The sequence below is a fragment of the Lepidochelys kempii genome, chromosome 6 (genome assembly GCF_965140285.1).
Source record: "Lepidochelys kempii isolate rLepKem1 chromosome 6, rLepKem1.hap1, whole genome shotgun sequence".
NCBI lineage: Eukaryota > Metazoa > Chordata > Testudines > Cheloniidae > Lepidochelys > Lepidochelys kempii.
Window position 1 is genome coordinate 122,006,922 of NC_136385.1, and position 24,141 is coordinate 122,031,062.

At 46.1% G+C, this 24,141-nt stretch overlaps 1 protein-coding gene across 3 annotated transcripts in view; it reads right to left on the reverse strand.

Annotated features, from left to right (window-relative positions):
* Nucleotides 1–213: 213 nt before the first annotated feature.
* Nucleotides 214–24,141, reverse strand: part of DAAM1 (dishevelled associated activator of morphogenesis 1) — a 185,509-nt gene continuing 161,581 nt past the window's right edge. For all 3 annotated transcript variants that reach the window (XM_073349967.2, XM_073349968.2, XM_073349966.2), the window contains 8 exons: nt 22,351–22,457; nt 21,102–21,190; nt 18,572–18,740; nt 16,350–16,457; nt 11,635–11,695; nt 9,811–9,942; nt 6,848–7,018; nt 214–3,290 (listed from right to left, as the gene is read on the reverse strand). In XM_073349967.2, the coding sequence (XP_073206068.2) occupies nt 3,081–3,290; nt 6,848–7,018; nt 9,811–9,942; nt 11,635–11,695; nt 16,350–16,457; nt 18,572–18,740; nt 21,102–21,190; nt 22,351–22,457 (1,047 nt within the window). In that variant the 3' untranslated portion in view covers nt 214–3,080. The remainder of the gene's footprint in view (nt 3,291–6,847; nt 7,019–9,810; nt 9,943–11,634; nt 11,696–16,349; nt 16,458–18,571; nt 18,741–21,101; nt 21,191–22,350; nt 22,458–24,141) is intronic.

Here is a 24,141-nt window from a genome sequence, read left to right on the forward strand (position 1 = left end):
CTCCAGGCTTACACTGGCAACAGACAGACTAGAATCTGGCCCTTTGTGAACTCATTTAAAAAAACCCAACACGTTTTTTGTTTCATCTGTCCTTAGGGATCGGCAGCCTACTCGAAACTATCCAAAATAGGCTGCTTCACTTTCTTCTGAGGACACACAGGAGTGGCTGCTCTACAAGGCGGCTTGAAAAATAACTCGTGGGCTCCGTGGATGTACACTCAATGCAATTCTTTTGCTTTATTGCATATTGCCATCTTAAAAAATGTACAGTCTCATAACATACACAGCATTTCCTGGCAGCTAAACTACTAACATTCTTGCACCTAACTTGGTTGACTATTAAGCTACGAAGGTCCATGACATATACTTCAGTTCACAAGTAATTTTTTCCTTTTTGGCATTATTAAAAAAAAAAATCTGTAAAATACACATCCAAGAGAAGAGTGGCTACCGACACCAGCACCTGTTTAAAAGTAGTTTTCAGCAATGGCACATGAAATTACCTGCACACGGCCTTTTGTTTGGAAAGAAAACTAAATAGCAAACGCAGCCCAATAACCAGGCTAACGGAAAACAAGAATGATCTGGAAGGGCAACTAAGCTCCTGAGCCTCCACTGGAATCCCACAGGGTGAAGCCTGAGAGCACCTCCTGGCTACACAGGCTGCGGAAGCGGGATCCCAATGCAGGGCTGGAGGCCTTTTCAAAACGCATTATTCTAGCTAAACAATTAACTGACCATTCCTCAGATCATCAGACATGAGACTCCCCCACCCACCAAAGAGAGTCCGTTCCCTAAATTGTGTCAGCCCAAATTTCTTAAGCCATAAATAGAAAATATAAATAGAGGCACTTTAGTTAAGGAACAAGGATCACCATTAAACATTTTTTTCCCTTCTTCTTCTTCTTAAAACAAAGTGCTTCACTCCCAATCTTTGAAAATTTGCAGGTTTCGCAGTTGCTTTGATAGGAGGTGCAGGACTTTACTGAGCCATAACTTTATATTTATTACTGCTTTATACACTTTTTTTTATACTTACAGTGTGTCGAACGTTGCAATGAGGAAAAACAAATATTGTAAGACCACCGTTCTTGATAACTCTTTTTAGAGTGATACTTCACAGCTTTCAGAAAGCACAGAGACCCCGGGCTGGCTCTAGGTGCTAAGAACCATATTTTTATATAATTAGGTTAAACAGCACATTTGCTATACAGTACATATAGGAAAAATGACATCCCAATCCCACCGATAATACCCATTACATGAAAAACTTATTTCGAATAGTGTTAATATCTAGTACAACAGGGACAAACTAATCTCTCCACAGGAAAAAGAACAAAAAACAAAAAGATAAGAATATTGATGGTATAAAAGTTTGTTGGTTTAAAAAAAATAAAACCATCACAAATAAATAAAAGCAAAAAGTAACAGTCTTCCATATATTCTGTATAATTTAAGAATATTAAGTGTTACTAGGTTAATGGCATTTACTTTTTATTTTCCAATTTTTTAATTTTTTTTTTTAAATTTATGTATTTATTACTTGTTACTATTTTACTCCCTGAGCTTTGGGGTTTTTTTGGACTGACATTTTACAGGTAGTTTTGCTAACAAATTTTAATGACAATATAAACAGCAAACCACTTGAAAAAGTACATTGTTAAGAGAGAAATATTTCTTGGCATCATTGCTACTGTATGTCTGTTAAAAACAAGCGGCCCGGTTCAAAGCCCACTGAAGTCAATGGGGGCCTGTCCATCGACACAATGGGTTTCAGATCAAGTCCTTTGTGCATTGGTTTAAATGACCTTCAGTTCTGACCTACATTTAGGTTACGTCTACACTAGAAAAGCTACAGCAGCATAACCGCATGCTGCGCTGCTGTAGTGCTTCAGTGTAGACACCCGCTACGACTACCGTCACTGTAGGTCGTCTATCTCCTCGAGAGAAGGCTGCTAGGCCAACAGAAGAATTCTTCCATTGACCTAGCACCGTCCGCACCAGGGGTTAGGTCGGCTTAACTACATCGCTCAGGAGATTTTTCACACCCCTGAGCGACATAGTTCGGTTGACTTAACTTTTTAGCGCAGACCTGGCCTTACAGAGGATACAGTTTGTCCCACTGAATAGAAAAATGGGGGGAGGGAAGGGGGGGGGGAATGACAACACAAAGTTGATGCTCTTTGTCTCAGCAGAGAGCCCCTCCCTCCCCCGCTTCCTATTTGTCATGGGCAAGAAAACGCTGTCAAGTTAGAACTATGTCTATGTATTGTTATAGCAATAAGCACACTGTGATAATCTGTCTTCATCAAGAGCAAGGGTTGTGGAAAGAGAAGTACAGTGCTTCCCAAAAACAACTGAAAAGGGATTATCAAGAGAGTGTACAGTACGGAACTACCTGGAACCCGCACAAGAGCACAGATGTTCAAGTCTTGAATAATAATAAAATGGATTGTTTCCACTTGACTTTTTTTTTTTTTAAACACACTTCAGACTGTGTGCAAGGCTTTCCATAACTGTATTCTTACACCACCACTGCGGTCTCCAGGCTGATCCCCAGCAGTCCGTGATGACACCTCAGCACCAATGGTTAGGATAGCAGTGCCATTTTTGTTTCTCTCTGTGCTCTCCGACACCAGTTACACCAAGATAAAAAATTCCAAAGGGAGACCAAGTAGAAAATATTTCTCAATGCCTTTGTTTACTACAAGGAATGTTTTTGTCATCTCTTTCTCAGGAGACACAATGTTGTGCTTGTGCACCAGAATAACTACTTTTTGAACAATGTGGTTGAAGGAAAGAAAATGGAATTTGCACTCAGTCACCAGTGTCTATATACGTGTTTGTGTGGCACACATATATACACTGTCCTGCTTGACAGAGACATACAGACACTTATATTCTCCATACATACCAACAACCAGACTTTTTATATACACAACACACACACACACACACACACACAGAAAGAGTGTGCCACTGTTTCGGTTTGAATTACAAGGCAGTATAATGAAAAATCCTAGCCACTTCAAAAAGACTGCTAATCAGTTTTCTAAAAAAATGTTTACAAAACCAAAGGATCAGAAGTTGAGTTTGGTGACCGGCCTCTCGCGGCTGCTGTCCATCAGCTGGTTGGTGATGCGCTTGCGATTCCGTTTCAGTTTCGAAAGGTCTTTGTCAAAGACTTCACCTGACCGTAAAGCCGAAACGAGGTCGTCAAACTCCCCACCTTCCTCACTGTTTTCTTTCGCCTTTCTGGCCTTGCGCTCCCGCTCGCGCTGTTCTTTCAGCTGGGGGGGGAACCAAGAAGAAAAATAATCCAGCTCATTTTTTGTAACACATTGACCCGAAAGGACCCTGATGTATATAATTTAAGGCCTTGTTTTCGGTTTTTGGCCTGGTCTACATTTAAGTAATTTACCATCCTCCCTCTGTGGACCGGGGTGTGATTTTCTTTTTAAATCGAAATGGCTATATTGCTACAACCACGTGAATGGATGCAGTTATGTTAGTACAGAGGTGACTGACTGGCCTACTTATTCTCCCTCTCAAACCGGAAAGCAATAGCAGCATAAAGCACAGACATCCCAGTATACCTGAATCCAGAGTACGGGGCCGTATTGCTTTAACTGTGCCGACACGGTTAAAGCAGGACAACCTGCTGGTGTAATAAGCCTTCAGGTACCGCTGTGACTAGAGCTATGTTGCTCTAGCACAGGGGTGGCCAACCTGAGGCTGAGAAGGAGCCAGCATTTACCAATGTACATCGCCCCTAAAGAGCCACAGTAATACCTCAGCAGCCCCCCATCAGCTCCCACCCGCCCCCAGCGCCTCCCTCTCACCGGCAACCCTGCCGATCAGCACCTCCCCCTTCCTTCCTCCCCGCACCACCCGATCAGCTGTTTCGTGGCGTGCAGGAGGAGCGAGGGCCCAGCAGGCTCAGGGGAGGGAGCAGGAAAAGGTGGAGTGGGGGCAGGGCCCGGGGTTGAGCCGTGAGCACCCCCCCACACACTGGAAAGTTGGCGCTTGTAGCTCCAGCCCCGGAGTTGGTGCCTAGACGAGGAGCCGCAAGTTAAACTTCTGAAGAGCCGCACGGGGCTCCAGAGCCGCAGGTTGGCCACCCCTGGTCTAGCAGCACTTTCGGGAGCCCCCGGGTCTGCAGTGCATGTGTGCTGTGCCCCCACAGTGTGCACGGGAAGCGGGCCCTCCGCACAACACACCCTTTGGGGGCAGCAGCGCACGCCCCTGTCCGTGCCTGGCCTGGCCAAAACATTGAGATTTTCTGGATTTCAGTATTGGAAAAAAAACCCCATTCAAAAAATTAAAAGGAAAAATTCAACTAACATTCCCTCATGTTCAGATCAGTGATCGAGCTAGTCAGAGACACACTTTTACATATTTCAATGGGAGGAAGGAAATAAGAGAAAAATTGATGAAATTCTTTTGGTGTTTTCAGCCAGGCCTGGCAATGCTGGCTGAATACAAGGGGCAGGGATGGAGACAGAAGACAAAGGCCACAGCCCCATTTGTCCCCAGCCTATTTGGGGTGATCTAAGCCCCTTAGGGCACTAGCAGGGAGCAGCCTTTGTGTGACGGACCCCCACTCCACAGCGATCTCATCCTTTACTTAAAAACACCATCACAAGTGCCCCAGAACCAGTGTATGTTCGACAGCTGGCCAGTAGACGTCGTTATCTATTTTGGTCGCTGCTTAGCAGCTACGTATATCGGTGGGATTCCAGGACAGTGACTGTGGTAAAATGGCGTGCTTCCTATGCACAGTGCAGCAACATCACACCGCTGGCGTTGCTTTTGGGAGAACAATCCCGGTTTTGTCCTTCTCTCCTATGAAAGAGGCTCCGGCACCTCTGCTCAGGCACGCCATAGTGACTATCAAAACCTTTATACCAGTTATCAGAACTGAACACAGTGGGGCCAAACTTATCCTTGGGGCAAGCTCGATAAGCTATGTGGAGTTGAGCACCCCAATGAACTTGGCTCCTTTTTCCCATCAGATCATGAGAGGCCACATACTGAAAAACTGAGTCTGCAGCGTTGCCTGCCTACTGAGATGGTGACTTGTCCACAGCAGGAAACTGCAGCCGCCAGGACTCTCATAAGGTGACTCTGAAAAAGATTTAGGGCTCGTGTTGGATAATCAGCTGAACACGAGCTCCCACTTCTTCTTAGTGTATGTGCAACATGCCTCAGGCAGCACGTGACCAGGATTCACCACTGGTTGGGTGTCTGGTTAGATCGTTAGCTTGCTCGGCCAGGCCACTGATGGGGAGTGTGACGTTAAGGCTGATCCATGCCCCCAGCTCGCACTGTGATACTGTGGCCAAAAGAGCTCATGTGATCCTGAGATGCATAAACAGGGGAATTTTGAGTAGTAGCAGAGAGCGTCTGTATTTGACACTGGTACAACGGCTGCTGGAATACTGTGTCCAGCGTTGGTACCCACAATTCGAGAAGGATGTTGATACATTGGAGAGGGCTCAGAGAAGAGCCTCAAGAATGATTCAAGGAATAGAAAACATGCCTTACAGTGATAGACTCAAAGAGCTCAATCTAGTTAGCTTAATGAAAAGAAAGCTAAGGGGTGACTTGATTACAGTCTATGAGGACCTATAAGGGGAACGAATATTTAATGGGCTCTTCCGTCTAGCAGAAAAAGGTCTAACATGATCCAATGGCTTGAAGTTGAAACTAGGCAAATTGAGACTGGATATAAGACAGAACTTTTTAACGGTGGGAGTAATTAACCACTGAACAATTTACTGAGGGTTGTGCTAGATTCTCCATCACTAACAATTTTTAAATCAAGCATGGAGGTTTTTCTTAAAAGCTCTGCTCTAGGAATTATTTTGAGGAAGTTCTGGGGCCTGTATCATACAGGAGGTCAGACTAGATGATCACAATGGTCCCTTCTGGCCTTCGAATCTATGAAACATCTGGCTTAATGCAAGATTTCACTTCCGTCCTGGCTCACACAGTTTCCAAAGGCAAAATAGTTGTGCCTGATCTGAAGTCATTAGGGACCTGTATTGGACTGCAATCTATGGTTATCTTAAAAGCCACAGGTCCCTTTTGACTCTGCTGCCTGGAGCAAAATTGATTATGCTTTGAAGAGAAGCAATTAGCAGCATGTACTATTTGTATTACAGTTGCACTTAGAGGACCCACCTGAGATGGAGGCACCATTGTCCCGTGGGCTGCACATGCACAGAGAGAGAGATTCCCTGCTCTATAAAGCTAACCATCCTTGTTGATTTAGGTGGGGGGGGAGGGGCTTTCCTGGAGACCTCACAGTCTAAACAGACAAGACACACTAAGGTGGGAGAAATCAAGTCAGTCTTATCCCCATTTTACAGCTTGGAAACAGACTCAGAGAGATGAAATGACTTGTCCGAGATCACAGGCAGTCCGGGGCACAGCTGGATAGGCTGGACCCAGGTCTTCTACATCCCAGTCCAGTGCACTCTTCACAAGACCATCCTTCCTCTCAAGGGGAAGAGACGGACCTAGGTGGTTCCAGGTGGGATTTCCAAAAGTTCTCAGCATAGGCTTAACTGTTCCCATTGAAGTCACTGGAAGTTCCACCATCCATGTCAAAGGCAGCAGAATTAGGTCAAGATGCAGAACTTCCAAAGTCCCACCCCACACTCGCCCTGAGGACTGAAATGAATCCTACATTTCTGAGTACATGCTAATGAAACAGTCCCCGTCTCAGTTCCTCCCCACCCTTCTCCTCCCTGTCTAGCATCCTGATGCACACGCAGACATTGACTCAACCAGGCCTACAGTACGAACACTAAAGATTGTAGCGAGCAGGTTTTCTTCTAACCTGTGCTTCCATGCGTGCCCGACGCTCCTCCTCCTCCTTCCTTTTCCTCAGGTTTTCGTTCTCCTGCTTGGCCTCAGTCACAGCTTGAAGAAACTGATCAAAGATCCCAAAGAACTCATCTGGCTGCATTTTGCTCGAGTCTTCCCCAAAGTACTTCACTGCCTTGGTAAACTGGGGAAAGAACAGGAAGGACTAGTTTAGTAAGCTAGTGAGAGAATCCACTGAACCAATAAAATCCTTTCCTGAAAACTATCTGCCTGACAGATAACCAGAATAATATTTAAGGTGGTATTTGATGGCACATGGAATTAAAGGGGAAATGATTATCTATTAATTCTAGTCTCAGTTTACCGAAAGAAAAAAAAAGTCATACTTTGTCTTCTGCTCATTAAGTGATGGCTTTTAAGAGAAGATTTTCCAGTTGGCTGTTCCTTTAAATGCCCCTTTTTTAAATCATGTAAGAAATTTTACACTCCTGTTTCTGCTTAACATCCTTTATTACCTAACTCGGTTTTATTAACTAAGCAGTAGTAAAAACAAGGAAGCAAAATATTGTGGTGCCAAAGACTGAAGACATAAAACTAATAGTAGACACGGCAGGGGCAGGAAACTTGCACTTTTAAGTTTTCTTTGAAGTATTTTTTGGGGGTATTATTTATTGTTGCCACATGGTTCAATATTAAAACCAAATGTGTTAGTGAAGCTTTTAAAAGGCATTTATTATTCAGCTTAGAAACTACACCAGTTAGAGGAGTAGGAGTTTGCAAGACCTATAGTACCATTCATGGACAATTAATGTGATTATAGCAACACTGCAGCTAAGGTTGACGCAAGACTTCCATTATAAGCCCCTGCTTCTAAGTTTCTTTAAAACTGATAGAAGTTATCCTTTGGACCGACGTTCCTTGCACTTATTTGCAGCTTGGGAGAAGGAAAGGCAAGGCAGAGAGAGAGAGAGAGCGCGCGCGTCTAAAGCTTGTTAAAATTGTGATTGTACGTTTTTGAGACTATCGAGTTTTAAAAAAAACTCGAACAAAAAAAACCATTTACTAGTTACTTTTGTTTCCACTCTGCTAAGTAAGGATAAAGATTACGGGTAACATTTTTGAAAGTGCCTAAATGCACTTATTTTCAAAAGAGACTTAGCCACTTCCTAAGTCTCATTGAAAGTCAGTGGAACTTAGAATATTAAGGACCAGATTTTAAAAGGTATTTAGGGGCCTAAAGATACAAATAGGTGCCTAGTGGAATTTTCCAAAGCACCCATGTGACTGATTCCCATTGAAGTCAATGGCAGCTAGGCACTGCTTTTGAAAATCCCACTAGACACCTATCCTCACCTTTTAGCCCCTAAATAGACTATAAAGGGCCAGATTTTTAAAGGTAAGTCCCATTGACTTTCAATGAGACTTAGGAACTGAAGTGCTTACAGGGGTGTGAATTGCATCACACACCAGTGTGTTGCGCTGTTACTCCCCTCTGTGGGCATTGAGGGCACAAGCTACAAGGTACCTACCTTGCGCTAACATAGTCCCATTGAAAAGAGGACAATGTTCACACGATCTAGGTGCCTTGCACCCTCAGCGTCCACACAGGGGAGGTACAGCACAGCACAACTAGTACGTTCTGCAATTCACACCCCTTAGTCCGAACTGCAGGGCAAAGTCTTAGGCAATTCTGAAAACGTTACCCTCCTACCACCCGGAACTTTCCAGAAGATTGACCCAACGTCCCCAAAAATAGCGATAACGAGACTCAAACCCAGAGGAGCCTTTTAAAGGTGGGCATCACATAAACTGAACACAACGCGGGGCCCACTGCCTGGCTGCTGCACTGTCTAACAGCTGTCGAAGCAGCAGCTCAGCTGTTTTAGAGCAGGCCTTGAGTGACACTTAGGACTTGTCGACACTAGAGCGAGCCGTCAACTGGAGCATCTCCACTGACTGAAATGCACCTTGCGTCTATACATAAGAGTGTACCAGCTGATTGGCCAAAGGGCAGCATTAAGTTACCCTGATAGCTGGTACGGGTGAGTGCCCACTGCAGCTCAATCTGCTGAGCGCCAGCATGGATGCGGCCCATGGGGCTGTGACTGCCGACAGGTCCCACCTTCAATCATTCCCTCAGCCAGGGAACTTCAGAGACCTGCTGGCTGAGAATCCCACAACCCCACTCTGCACCCTGCAGATCAGGAGTGGAGGTGGCATTTCTATGGAGTGGAGTGGTACGGGGGGAGACGGTCAGAGGACATGGTCAGATGGGGCGGGAGGAGGGCTGAAGACCTGTGGTGCTGGAGTTGGGGAGAAGATATCTGAGGGCCATGCCTGGAGGGCATTTATGGGCAGGCGGAAGGGTGTGTGTGGCGGTGTGTGGGGGTGTGTATTTGTGTGCACATGCGCGCACTCTGCTAGTAGTGACACCGACTGAAACACAAAGTGCTCTAGGGCAGACGAGCCCATAAACTGCAGGATTTGAGAAAGGCTTCAGTCATCACTGGGTTAGTCCTCTCTTTCTCCGGAGATAGCAGGGTCAGCCACACAGGTCTCAGAATAGAAGAGTGAGGTTATGTCACTTTCAGGGAGTGTGTCTTTTCTGTTTGCAATTGATCACACGTATTGGTGTATGTACTGGCTGTATTTTCTGCTAATCAATCAATCACTAGATACAATAGCATGCCTGCTCACTATCCTCAATCTTTGTAGGAGACCACTTACCACAGCATCCAGCAACAGTGTTTCTGACTTTGAAATGCTCAACTGTTCAAGTTCTTAAACAAAAAAAAAAAACCACCACTGAGTTTGAGGGAAGGTTTTTTTTGATAAAAATCTAATGCGAGTAGTTGATCTATTGTTTCTATCCTTTGGGGTAGATCTATGGACATATGACACAATGTCAGAAGATCCTTTAATACCGAACCACTCCCCTCTAAAGTAATTCCCTATGGATTATACCAGGGATCTTACCAGTTCTTTAGCTTCCATCAGAAGATCTTCAACGTCGGAGAAGCCAAAGCTGGCTAACGTGATGAACTGGCTGACCACCGACACAAACTTGTCTCCAGGCTGAGAGAGCTGCGATTTCTGGTATTCCAGTTCCTTAAGGAAATAAATTTAATTCTGGTCAGTGTCTGTTTAAAAAGGGACATAGGATTGAGCATATTTAACAAACCCCAAATTTATCCTATCTTAAACCACGCTTTGCAAGTCTCTTTCCCCATGTAGAAGCTATAACACAGGTAAGACTTCAATTACTTTACTAGATGGTCTGACAATAAACCCAAGGAGCTAGGTGTCACAAAGATGTGACACTGACTCTCTGTTCTTGCGAGAAAGCAGGGTGTCGAAATACATGAGAACATAAGAACAGGCATACCGGGTCAGAGCAAAGGTCCATCTGGCCCAATATCCTGTCTTCTGACAGTGGCCAATGCCAAGTGCTTCAGAGGGAATGAACAGAACAAGTAATCATCAAGTGATCCATCCCAATGCCCACTCCCAGCTTCTGGCAAACAGAGACTAGGGACACATCCTCTTTACTCAGAGCAGGTACACTGAGCAGAAGTGATGCATGGCAAAACACACCCAGAGGTGGCAGGCCTCATTCTAAGACTACCTTTCCGGAAAGCTTTGCCAGAGCAATAATTGACTCTTATCTCTTCCTATTCTGCCCAATTCCTTGGGGTGTGACTGCATAAACAGGACAATTTTCTGTTTTATTTCCCCTCTGAAACCAGCTAAACTGTTTGGAATTTGTCTGCCGAAGGAGTGGTACTGGCAGAACCACAGCTTCCCAGATTAGCATTTTGCTGCCGTGAAGCTACAGAAGGGCACACAGTGTTCTCCATAGCTAGTTGGCTGTTTTCTAGTGGTTCCTCTTGAATTTTCACATTAAGGCTGACAACATTCCCCAAGCCTCTGCAGAAATCAAATAAAGCTGAACCAACAGTATCAAACCTACAACCTGGTCTCATTTATGCAGGGCTTTCCCCTAAAAAAAAAAAAAAAGGCAAAACTGAAGCTTTAACTCCACCACCATCTCTTTACACTATCAAATGCAAGAGTTATCAGAAAAACTATAGAAAGCCTATTACTTTTCTTGCAGTAGTTAGTTCCCCAAACTGCTATTATTTTCACACATATGTTCACACGCAGTCAGTACTGCTCAAGGCGCAGTTGCTATCATCGAAGGGAGCTGGGCACAACAGGATGCTTAGGAATTGCACGGCAAAACGTGCCCTCTCCTCACTTATAGGCTCAATGTACTGTCAGGTCACCAGGTCAGGATTATTTTGGTGCTCACTCTCTGTCTACATCTATACATGGAATTGTAGAGAGCCACCCAACTATCAATAGATCCCCTTCTTCTACGTGCCTGGAGATATCTTTCAGTCCATTTGTTCACCATTTCCTTCCCACGCCTCATGTGAGCTCAAGATCAAGCAAGAGGACCTGCTGTCTGATCCGGGGGCTCCATGACGGGCAGTTTTAGAGTTGCAAGCTGAGTACTCTTCATGGTTTTGGTCAACACAGCAAATAACTAAACTTACTCCAACTCCCTGTGAATCTACTCGGCGTTTGGCTGATTTATAACCAGCATACAGTAACTGCCGTCCCGAAGCAGCCTTGAGAGAACAGGCACACATGCAGGGCAGGAAGGAAAGACAAACTGATCTCCAGGAAGTAAGATAAAAGCAGCTTTGCTAAGGGCTTCCTGTCCTGCCTCCCTAAGGATGGATGCTATGAAGCTTGGAATCAGAGTGGACTATTAAGTGGGTAAATAATACTTACAGTTTCCACAGCCCTCAGTCCGCTCCTCAAGGTGTTTATTTCTTTCTCCAGCTCAGTCATGCTGTTGAAAATTGCAACACTTTAATTTTAAGCCTTTCCCAATGAATTACAGAACTCTGTGCTCAAGTCAACTTTGTTTTCCCCATTTAAAATAATCCCTCACGGTGCTTCCTGTTTTCAGATGAGCAGCTTTCAGGCAGCAAGTTATGTTGATGCACAGTGCCCAAAGAGACTGATGAATGTGAAACTGGTTACGGTTGTTTATTTTGAGTTACTCACACTTAGTTATAAAACAAACAGTCTCAAGTTAAAAAAATCATGGGCCAAATCTTGGCGTAGAACCCATCTGTGGAGACTTGCATATGTTTGGAGGGAGGCAACTTTATCCACGACTCTCCCGGTAGCCAGGTAGCATGGTGGGGCCACCAAATTCTTCCTCAGGGGCACTGTTTGTCTCCCCCTGCTCCCCGTTCCCTTCCACCTCCCAAATGCCACATATAGCCATTGGGACACAGGGGAATGACATCAGATCAAATGGGGGCTCTGTGAAGTCCCAAAACAGATCAAAATGGCTGAGTGGGAAGGCTCAATAGGCCCAGCAGCCTGACGGCATCTCTAGAAGACCTGTCAGCTGTGGAGAGGTCTTATGGCTTATCGGAGCAAAGATTTTTCCTCCTCTCCCTGAGGGGCTGGGGAAGGAGACAGTAAGTTAGACACTTCCTGCTCCCCAGCTGACAGTCCTTCAATCTTCCAGTCCCAGGAATTTTTAGATGAATACCATAGGGGAACTCTCCTCAGCGTCTTTCCCCTCAGAGTGGCAATAACCACCATCACCCCGGAGTGGAAGGATACAAAGACCCACAGGGTCTGCAGGGAGCTGGTTGTAGGGTTAGGGGATTAACCTCATTTCATAGAATCATAGAATATCAGGGTTGGAAGGGACCTCAGGAGGTCATCTAGTCCAACCCCCTGCTTAAAGCAGGACGAATCCCCAATTAAATCATCCCAGCCAGTGCTTTGTCAAGCCTGACCTTAAAAACTTCTAAGGAAGGAGATTCTACCACCTCCCTAGGTAACTCATTCCAGTGTTTCACCACCCTCCTAGTGAAAAAGTTTTTCCTAATATCCAACCTAAACCTCCCCCACTGCAACTTGAGACCATTACTCCTTGTTCTGCCCTCTTCTACCACTGAGAATAGTCTAGAACCATCCTCTCTGGAACCACCTCTCAGGTAGTTGAAAGCAGCTATCAAATCCCCCCTCATTCTTCTCTTCTGCAGACTAAACAATCCCAGTTCCCTCAGCCTCTCCTCAGAAGTCATGTGTTCCAGACCCCTAATCATTTTTGTTGCCCTTCGCTGGACTCTCTCCAATTTATCCACATCCTTCTTGTAGTGTGGGGCCCAAAACTGGACACTACTCCAGATGAGGCCTCACCAATGTCGAATAGAGAGGGACGATCACGTCCCTTGATCTGCTTTCTATGCCCCTACTTATACATCCCAAAATGCCATTGGCCTTCTTGGCAACAAGGGCACACTGCTGACTCATATCCAGCTTCTCGTCCACTGTCACCCCTAGGTCCTTTTCCACCGAACTGCTGCCTAGCCATTCGGTCCCTAGTCTGTAGCTGTGCATTGGGTTCTTCTGTCCTAAGTGCAGGACCCTGCACTTATCCTTATTGAACCTCATCAGATTTCTTTTGGCCCAATCCTCTAATTTGTCTAGGTCCTTCTGTATCCTATCCCTCCCCTCCAGCGTATCTACCACTCCTCCCAGTTTAGTATCATCCGCAAATTTGCTGAGAGTGCAATCCACACCATCCTCCAGATCATTTATGAAGATATTGAACAAAATCAGCCCCAGGACTGACCCTGGGGGCACTCCACTTGACACCGGCTGCCAACTAGACATGGAGCCATTGATCACTATCCGTTGAGCCCGACAATCTAGCCAACTTTCTACCCACCTTATCGTCCATTCATCCAGCCCATACTTCTTTAACTTGCTGACAAGAATACTGTGGGAGACCGTGTCAAAAGCTTTGCTAAAGTCAAGAAACAATACATCCACTGCTTTCCCTTCATCCACAGAACCAGTAATCTCATCATAGAAGGTGATTAGATTAGTCAGGCATGACCTTCCCTTGGTGAATCCATGCTGACTGTTCCTGATCACTTTCCTCTCATGTAAGTGCTTCAGGATTGATTCTTTGAGGACCTGCTCCATGATTTTTCCAGGGACTGAGGTGAGGCTGACTGGCCTGTAGTTCCCAGGATCCTCCTCCTTCCCTTTTTTAAAGATTGGCACTACATTAGCCTTTTTCCAGTCATCCGGAACTTCCCCCGTTCGCCATGAGTTTTCAAAGATAATGGCCAATGGCTCTGCAATCACAGCCGCCAATTCCTTTAGCACTCTCGGATGCAACTCGTCCGGCCCCATGGACTTGTGCACGTTCAGCTTTTCTAAATAGTCCCTAACCACCTCTTTCTCCACAGAGGGCTGGCCATCTATTCCCCATGTTGTGATGCCCAGCGCAGCAGTCTGGGAGCTGACCTTGTTCGTGAAGACAGAGGCAAAAAAAAGCATTGAGTACATTAGCTTTTTCCACATCCTCTGTCACTAGGTTGCCTCCCTCATTCAGTAAGGGGCCCACACTTCCCTTGGCTTTCTTCTTGTTGCCAACATACCTGAAGAAACTCTTCTTGTTACTCTTGACATCTCTCGCTAGCTGCAGCTCCAGGTGCGATTTGGCCCTCCTGATTTCATTCCTATATGCCCGAGCAATATTTTTATACTCTTCCCTGGTCATATGTCCAACCTTCCACTTCTTGTAAGCTTCTTTTTTATGTTTAAGATCCGCTAGGATTTCACCGTTAAGCCAAGCTGGTCGCCTGCCATATTTACTCTTCTTTCAACACATCGGGATGGTTTGTCCCTGTAACCTCAACAGGGATTCCTTGAAATACAGCCAGCTCTCCTGGACTCCTTTCCCCTTCATGTTAGTCCCCCAGAGGATCCTACCCATCCGTTCCCTGAGGGAGTCGAAGTCTGCTTTCCTGAAGTCCAGGGTCCGTATCCTGCTGCTTACCTTTCTTCCCTGTGTCAGGATCCTGAACTCAACCAACTCATGGTCACTGCCTCCCAGATTCCCATCCACTTTTGCTTCCCCCACTAATTCTTCCCGGTTTGTGAGCAGCACGTCAAGAAAAGCTCCCCCCCTAGTTGGCTCCTCTAGCACTTGCACCAGGAAATTGTCCCCTACGCTTTCCAAAAACTTCCTGGATTGTCTATGCACCGCTGTATTGCTCTCCCAGCAGATATCAAGAAAATTAAAGTCACCCATGAGAACCAGGGCGTGCGATCTAGTAGCTTCTGCGAGCTGCCGGAAGAAAGCCTCATCCACCTCATCCCCCTGGTCCGGTGGTCTATAGCAGACTCCCACCACTACATCACTCTTGTTGCTCACACTTCTAAACTTAATCCAGAGACACTCAGGTTTTTCTGCAGTTTCGTACCGGAGCTCTGAGCAGTCATACTGCTCCCTTACATACAGTGCTACTCCCCCACCTTTAGTGCCCTGCCTGTCCTTCCTGAACAGTTTATAACCATCCATGACAGTACTCCAGTCATGTGAGTTATCCCACCAAGTCTCTGTTATTCCAATCATTTATATAAGGCCTCCCCCACCCCAAACACTACTCTCTGCTCCCATTGTATCTCCACCCATATTCAACACCAGGTCCAAGCATCCTCTTGACCGGTCTACCTGGTGATGGCATTTTGCATGTCACTGGTCTTGGACAGTGAATCTAAACTTTGCATTAAAAGGGCCCTTTGAAACTAAAAAAACACAGGCCATTACGAGGTTTTGTAAATTCTACACATATCCATCTCACCCCAACCCGAGAATTTAGGATTAAACGATCTAACATTGTCCCTTTTAATATGTATCAATATATCCTCAGACACATGCAGTTCAGCCTTAGACATGCCTGCACCTTTGAGTTATTAATACACACTCAAACCCCACAGCAGCAAAGCATACACATTTTGAAACCTCATTCATTTTAGTGTGACTTAAGCATGTGCTTAAGAGCTTTACTGAACCAGGGCCTCAGTCTGGTTATAGAGAAATCCAATCCACTTGCAACTGGTTTAAAAAACAAGTGGGCAGAATTTAGTAAGCAATGGGCCACATTTTCAAAGAATGCAGCAGATGCCACAAGGCTTGCATTATTGGTTTAGACATGCTTGGGTGAACAGCTCCCCGCTTTGCATGCCCTAAAGTCAGGTCACATGCAGAAAAAGGAGTACACATATTTGTGCAGACAATGCCATTGCATTCATATTGAAATATCTGACCTATATCTGCAACCCCATCTTTGTACAAAATTCATTTTAAAATTGCGTCTACATTCATAAACAGAGTATAAAGGCTTCTGCAGTAAGCGTAACAGGACACGGCTGTTCTGAGTGGCTCTAATCTTGTCCCAATTAAGAGATTTACAATTCTTTTCTGTTAAGTCAGGGGTTTAAAACCCTCTACAGTTGACGTGTGCTTTGTCAACAGCCTCTCTCTCTAAATGGTGGATTCCAGACACTGGTCGGGAAGAGAGCTCATCTGAAGAAATGCAAGCAAAGAAGAACGCAGGAATATTATCACACGTACAATATTCTGTTGGTTTAAAGTTGCCACCTTAACTTCTACCTACTTTACTTTGGCTGCTTGAGGGATGTCTCGCAGCTCTTCATGAAGACTGAGGACTTTGGGATATTTCTTCTCAACTATAGTTATGAGATAGTGCAAAAGGGTGATGTTCCTATGATAAAAGAAAGACGACATTACAGACATTAAACTGTCACTAGCCTCAGAAGTTGGGTATTAGCCCCAGTATCCTGGCCAAATTCTTATTTGGGTCATTACATTCTACATGTCTAAACTCTTCCGGGAGTTCCAATTAGTTACAACATTCTTCACTTCCTGTCCCGATGGCTGGGTAGCATTGGGCACACCGTCAAACAACAACTGCATTCCACCCCAGAGGTGGCTGATGCTCTCCACTCAGGCCTGGTGTAGAAGGTGGCTGCTTGCCTGTTAGGCAACGTTAGATGCAGGGGACATGGTACCTCGGTGCTTTAGGAACTGCATCCATTTCCTATGAAGTTCCAGGTATGGACTTTGGTTTATAATTTCTTACAGGGCTTGTATCTGGCTATCATGGAGGCTGCCTCTCTCCCCACAGGAGCAGAGGTCAACTGGGGAGCTCAGGCCAGGAGCCCCTACAATCAGACACCTAGGGGCTGGTGATCAAGGATTCTCAGTGGAGGGCACTAGACTCTAGAACAGGGGTTCTCGAACTGGGGATCGTGACCCTCAGGGGATCGTGAGCTGTCAGCTCCAGGCCCAAATTAAATTACCCCTCCATTTTTAATGTATAAGGGGCTCACACTCAGAGGCTTACTGTGTGAAAGGGGTCACCAGTACCAAAAGTTTGAAAACCGCTGCTCTACAACGTCATTCCCCCCTGGTCCAACACAATTCAAGTCTGTTGACAGCTAGGTCACAGGGCAAGGGCCCATGGATTCTCTCAAGCACCTGCTGAAAAGGGTGGCTGGAGGGAGACAGTCCAGAGAAGTGTCCTCCCCTCTCCGTTTTGGCAAAGAGGAAATGGCATGTTTTATTACATTTTGTAGGGTGCCAGCATTAGACACAGACTGCCCCTGGGCCCATTTTGTACCGGTGCCTCCAGCCTGGCTGCTTCTCACCGCACCCTGCACCATCTGAGAGCTGCCCCAGCATGGCTGCAGCCCCTTCGAGGGAGCCCCTGCACTTTGCAGCAGCTCTCATTCACCATGAGGTGACTGGAGCTGGGAGCCAGTCTGGCCAACCCCCGACTCCAGGACAGGCTGGGGTGGGGTGTGAGAGAGAGAAGCTGGGGCTTCCCAACCATCCCTCTCCCCACAGAACCAGCAGGATACCTGGGTGCCCCACCAACACAGCTCTGGCCTGGCTGCATGGCCCAGCACTGGAGGGATGCTCAGGGCAGCAAAATTCCTTGTGTTGGTCCAAGTGGGGGATGCGCCCTGCGATGTATTCAGGCGCATTTTATAAATTGATCTATAACTCTACAGAAAGGGACCAAAAGTCACCCCTGGGCTGCAGCACAAATACTCCATTCAAAGCAGACCCAGTGATCAACCACCCCAATCTTCGGACCGAACAGTACAATGAGGTGTGCATGAAACCTAAATGGTCCTGCCTTTGCAGGATCCGCTAATGTTCCTTCCCAGAGCCTGCTAGAGACACAGAGGTAACCTACTCATGGTAACTGGTGGGAATCATTTCAATGGCATTTCCTCAACCCCCTGATGTTATATGGTCGGTGTCTGTCCAAGGGATTTCTTAGGTGCCTAACACTGTGATGTCTAAGGTATCCTTGAGCATGCCCAGAAACGCAATTGTGATGCTCGCAGACCAGGTGCCAGCTCATGCCAAGGCCTCTAGGCCTCACTGAACACTGACAAATGCATAGCTGGAAACCAGTCTGTCTCACCTGTGTGTTACTATTGTTAAAACAGATAGTAGTGTTATAAGAGTGTGTTTATACTTGATGAAACGTTTGTAGGATGCTGCATGTATTGATCTCACAGACAACATCTGTATCCCCCGGTATAAAGTTATATTGAGTGTTTGCATTGTAAACCTCTGTAACTGTGTAACTCGAACAGGGAAGATGTATGAACTAGTATAAAATACTGGCTTCCTACTGAAGGTATTAGGTCTTGCTTACAAGAGGCCCACTGAAACCAAATGAGACATTGTGAAACACTGACTGATCCCCCCACACCTATGAAGAAGGGAGTAATTATGGATCCTCTGAGCTATTCAAAATCCATAAATGCTTTCACCAGTGTGACAGGATGAGCCACTCACTTGTCAATGCTGGACTTCGTGTCTGCAATCTTGTTTAGGCTGATGATTTTGAACCCAAAGGCATTGCCTCTCTGGCCTTTATTCATGTAGTTTCCAAAGGCTAGAACCACCTCCAACAACTGCTTCAGGCTGTTACTCTGAAGCACCTCCTTTGAGCCAGTGCGGATTGCTAAAAGGGGGGAAAAAAAGTTTTTGCTGCAGTTAGGTTCTTGCAATACATAATACACAGACTAGTTTGATGGTTACTTTAAATACCAAGCCACCACAACAAAAGCTATCTGGAACTGCAGACCAAATGTTGCAGATTACCACTGTGATGCTGGCAGACCAGGTGTCAGCTAATGCCAAGGCCCCTCGCCTCACTGAGCACTGACAAATGCATGCCGGCTCACCTGTGTGTTAGCATTGTTAAGAGACATGTGAAGTTGATAATGTGTTAGTGTTTGGACTTTATGAAACCATTGTGAGTTGCTCACTTGTAATACCTGTATCCCATGTCATAAGGTAATATTTAAGTGTTTGCTTTGTAACTATAGAAGTGTTGGCTCTGAAATTGGAAACCCCACAGTCAGGAGAGAAGCATTTCCAAGTGTGACATACACCTCTACCCCGATATAATGCGGTCCTCAGGAGCCAAAAAAATCTTACCGCGTTATATGTGAAACAGTGTTATACTGAACTTGCTTTGGCCCCCATGCTCCTTGTCCCCTGACTGCCCCCTCCAGAGACCCCCGTCCCTAATCACCCCCAGGACCCCACCTTCTACCCAACCCCCCTGCTCTCTGTCCCGACTGCCCCGACCCCCTGACAGGTACTCACCGGCAGCGGTGGGAAGCGGAGCAACGTTACCCCAGCCCGCTCCACTCCGCCAGCTCCCAGCTGCGGTGCTCTGCTTCCCGCTGCCAGTGACGTTGGGGAAAAAAAGACACCCCCCCACACTCACCTGCGGCGGGAAGCGGAGCGCCACGGCTGGGAACTGGCAGAGTAGAGCAGGCTGGGGCTGGGCTGCTCCACTTCTGCCACTGCCAGTGAGTGCGGTGGGTGAGGAGGAGGAGAGGAATCCCTTCCCCCAAGGCCCTCCCCCGAGAGACACAGCTCGGGCCAGGGCAAGGGAAGCGGAGCGGGCTGCTCCCGGCCCCCCCCCCGCTAATCACCTGGGCCACTCTGGGCCTGCGGAGCCCCCAAAAGTTCCCCCCCACAGCTCCTGCCTCCAAGACCCTGGCTGTGGGGGAGGCCTGCTTTACTGCGTTGTAAGCGAACCCGTGTAATATCGGGTCGCGTTATATCAGGGAAGAGGCGTACTAGTTTAACACAAGAGGTGTCATCTCCTGCCGACCCGAAGAAGGCCTAGAGACACCAGACAAGCCATTGTGGAACATCAGTGGATAAAAGACTTTGTTGATCACTCCCCCCATACCCAGGAAGAGGGGATGTGCATGAACCCTCACCCCATCGAAAGTAAATCCATGACCAAAGGATCTTTAACACTGTGCTGTTTGGAATTTGAGAGGGAAACTTTTCTAAGCAAAAGCAAGGGACCCCCAAACTGCTTAGCTTGGCTTAGCCCTAATTGCCATACGGAGCTTGCACATTACAGCAGTTTCTATTACCTTTGAAACCTAAGCCTGTAACTCATCTATGCATGTATATTACCTGCTTTAACCTCGTAAATAACGCATTTCTTTTTCCCAGTTAATAGGCTACAAGTGTTGTCTTTGGTGAGAGATCTAAGGTACATTGACCTGAGGTAAGTGACTGGTCCTTTGGGACTGGGAGTAACCAGAGCATTGCTGTGATTTTTGGTGTAAGGGACCATCTATCACAAAGGCAGGCTTGCCTAACTGTCAAAATAGGTCCCGAGTGTCCAAGGGGACTGTCTGTAGCTCCATGTTAAGGCTGTTACAATGCTTGAGGAGTTCATGCTCGATACTTGGCTGGTGAAATCTAAGTACAGATCACACAACCAGTTTGGTATTTGAGCCCTGACTTGTAATAGGCTGCCCTGAGGTTGGCACTCACATTCATGAGCCACTCCAACCAGCTTGACAACTACCTATTGGGGTTGATGAATTCAAGCTATTCTAAATAATTTCTCAAAACATTTGAAAGTATTAATAATCACCTCTTCCTTAAAGCAATCCTGTTGATACCAATACATCCAAAATCTGACCTCTCCCTCTTCATATATATTTGCTACCTCTACATAGCTTGGGTTGATTTAGTTTTGAGATAAAAACCTCAGTGCTCTGCCTCCAACCCCCATTTAAAAAACAAACTGAAAGGGCAACGCTACAACAACAAATCAATACACTAGTGCATCAGGAGGGAAACTATTGCTGTTTAGAAACAGATTTCCGTTTCTGGATTCCAGGGCCTTGTTAGACACAAACATATTTGGTTTTATTGTGAAGAATACGTTGAGTGAGTCTGGGCTTTATGAGTGATGTGAAAATTGGGGAATACTTCACATACTAGCAAAAGCTGTCTAGCAAACCAATAAAAACAAACAACAAAATCCCCATTTACTTACATTCAATCTTGGGCTTAATTTCTGCAACTCTCTCTGCAAACTTCTTTTTGAAGTAAAGGGACTGCAGCCTTTGCTGATAGTGATTTATCCTGTCAGAGTAAAAGATGCACACATTGAAATTCATTTGCTACCAACGGGACTCAGCCACTCCACTATTCACAGCTGCAGACAGGAAGGGCCAATTTTACCTTGAGAACACCTTTCTCTTTGAACTGTAGCGGGACAGAAAAGATGATGCCTTAAACTGCCATCTCTTAGGCCCCAATCCAGGTAAATGCATGCTGAAGTCCATCCCCCTTCAGGGCATTATATCACCACTTGCTTAACTTTAGATACAGACTTCAGTCCCATTGAATTCAATGTGCCTTAAGCATGGTCCTGCTTTGAGCAGGGGGTTGAACTAGATGACCTCCTGAGGTCTCTTCCAACCCTAATCTTCTATGATTCTATGTGCTCATGAGCTGTCCTGAACAGAGATGCTCTCCTGAACAGAGTGCTCAATACTTTTGAAATGGGCCATAGCAGCACAGACAGACAGACAACACAGCTACCAGCTATGTAGAACCTGGAGTCTTCAGTACCAAAAAAGCTGCCCTCTACAGTTGGCCAAGTTCCTCTGAAGCATTAAAGATATGTCACTGCTGGAGGCAAGGCTTTGGAATCTGTTGGCTTGAAGATCTTTGCCAGCATGGCAAACCTTATGTTCATAGGTCCTGAAAATGCAGCACCGTTTGCAAGGTTATTTTTTTCCCCTGGGTAATGCAAACTACGGTTTATGGTAAAAATTTCTAGACAGAGGGCCAGATCTTCAGCTGGTTTAAATCCATGAGAGTTCTACTGTTTTATACCAGCTGAGAATCTGGGCCACAGCACTGAGAAAGGAAAAATTGCTCCTGTCTTGCATAATTTGGACAGTGCTTTCTACTCTTAACCACACTCTCTGCAGAGAGTTCTAGCTTTAAGCATTCCGCATTGGGAGATGAAGGTTGCAGATGGAAGTTCCTAATTTATCCCCAGGGCAGCAAGGCAACAGGCTCACACAAGTATATGTGAGCTGCAAAATAAATAAAAATATCCAAGTGGATTTTCAAGCCAGGCCTCGTTAGACTCCAGCTGCATTACACAAGATTATCTAGCTCCATTAGCCAAATATTTTATAGAAGCACTGTGACTAATCTGCTCAGCTGCCATTCCAATAGGTCTAGTGTGTAACCTGCTGACATTCTGCAGCTGGTAGATGCAAGCATACCTGCTCATTTCAAAGAGGAACCTGTCAGCCTTGGCCATGCGATCCAATTCATGTTTGTGCTCCTCCAGGAGGTCAATATCGCCTTTCTCAGGAACAAATTTCAGGAGCTAAAAGGAAAAACAATTTAGACATGAGACCTACACTTGTTTTTATGCAGTCCCTTTCTTATAAGGAGCTTTGGCTTTATTAACAAATGAATAGAAAATGAAACATTGCTGTGTCTACTTCCACACCAACACCTCCCCCAGGTCCAGAATGCAACAGAGAGCGAGAACCACCCCAAACTATTCAAGAGCCCACAATAGGATGTGGATGACTCAGGTTCATGTCTTGATTCTGCCTGATCTAGAGCAGGGATTCCTGGGTCTCCCACTTTCCAGGTGAGTGTCATCACCACCAAGCTATTCAGGGGTGTGTCTCTCATGCTTTTTCCATGAAAAGTTTCAAAAGGTCTTAGCCCCATGATAACAAACCTCAAAACTTTTCAGAAAATGGAATTCTTGTTTTCTAACCAGCCCTGGTTGCCATCAGGGTGTTTTTACTTGCAAATTATATTCCAGCTAATTAATCCTCCTAACTCTGCTCTGGAGGTAGAAGTATTATCTCTGCTTTACAGACAGTGGATAGCTCTTGTTTATTTCCCTGAGATGACCAAGGTCTCACAGCAATTGAATGTCAAAGCTGGGATTAGAACTCAGGTATTTTAGTTCAGGCATTGAGCTGGCTAGAATGTAGATCAGTGCCTCTTTGGTACTGCCGGGAAAGCGGCCCTCAGTCTGCTGTCAATGCACCACCAGCATCACTGCCTGGTTGCTTGACTGAAATCAGCTGCTGGATAAGGAACAGCTGATTGAAGCTGAACTGGAGTGAGAGGGAGGCGATGCTGGTGGGCAGAGGAAAGCACGTGGGGGAGCTTGCAGCCATGGTGTCATCTCCTCTGCTTAAAGTGACACACCTACAACTGGTCAAAGCAGCCTGCAGCTTGCGGCGGCCCTTGACCCCTCACTGATGCTAAGCTCTCCTATTCCAGCATCGCCAAGTGACTTGTTACCATCTCTCACCGGCTAGGGGACCCTGTGCCAGGCTGGTGGATGACATGCCTTCCCAAATGGACACCAGCAGTGCAGCCATCTGAGCATGAAACAGTCAGCCCTCAGGAAATTCCAACGAGAATAAACCAACACAGAGCAGCTCTCAATTACACCCAGCTGCCTGCAGCCCCTAGGGACTGGACAGGAGGACTAAACGTGCGCCCCCTTTTGTCTGGGAAGGCAGGGAACTGCCATCTGGGGATATCCCCATAGCAGGTGGTTCCTCAGCTGGCTGACTATGCCAATGCTGCTGTGCAAAGGGGTTCACAGCAAGACCAAGACTCTTGACTTGCCATTTGAATTCTGCATGTTTGGCTAAAGCAATGGCCCTTACTTTTTAAACGGATAAATAAACCCATAATTTCACATTTCTGCCTGGAGTGAATTGATCTGGCAGAGCTAGAGTCCCCCAGAGACAACATTGCTCAAGCAATGAGGCACTCCGGGGTGCGGAGCTGCCCTCCCACACGGAGAGCTTAGCCCTAGGTGTGGTGATGTTAGTCAAAAAGCATCACCGCACTCAGGCGCCTACTGCTTTTATAAAATGGCTCTTTAAATAAAATCATGCCAAGGAGGGGCATCTGCCCCGCCTCCATTAGGACATAACAAGCCTTTCCTTTTGATTCACTTCTAATTCCTACCTCCACTGCACCCCATGTACTGTGTGTCACTGATCTGAATGAAAGCACTTACTCCAAGG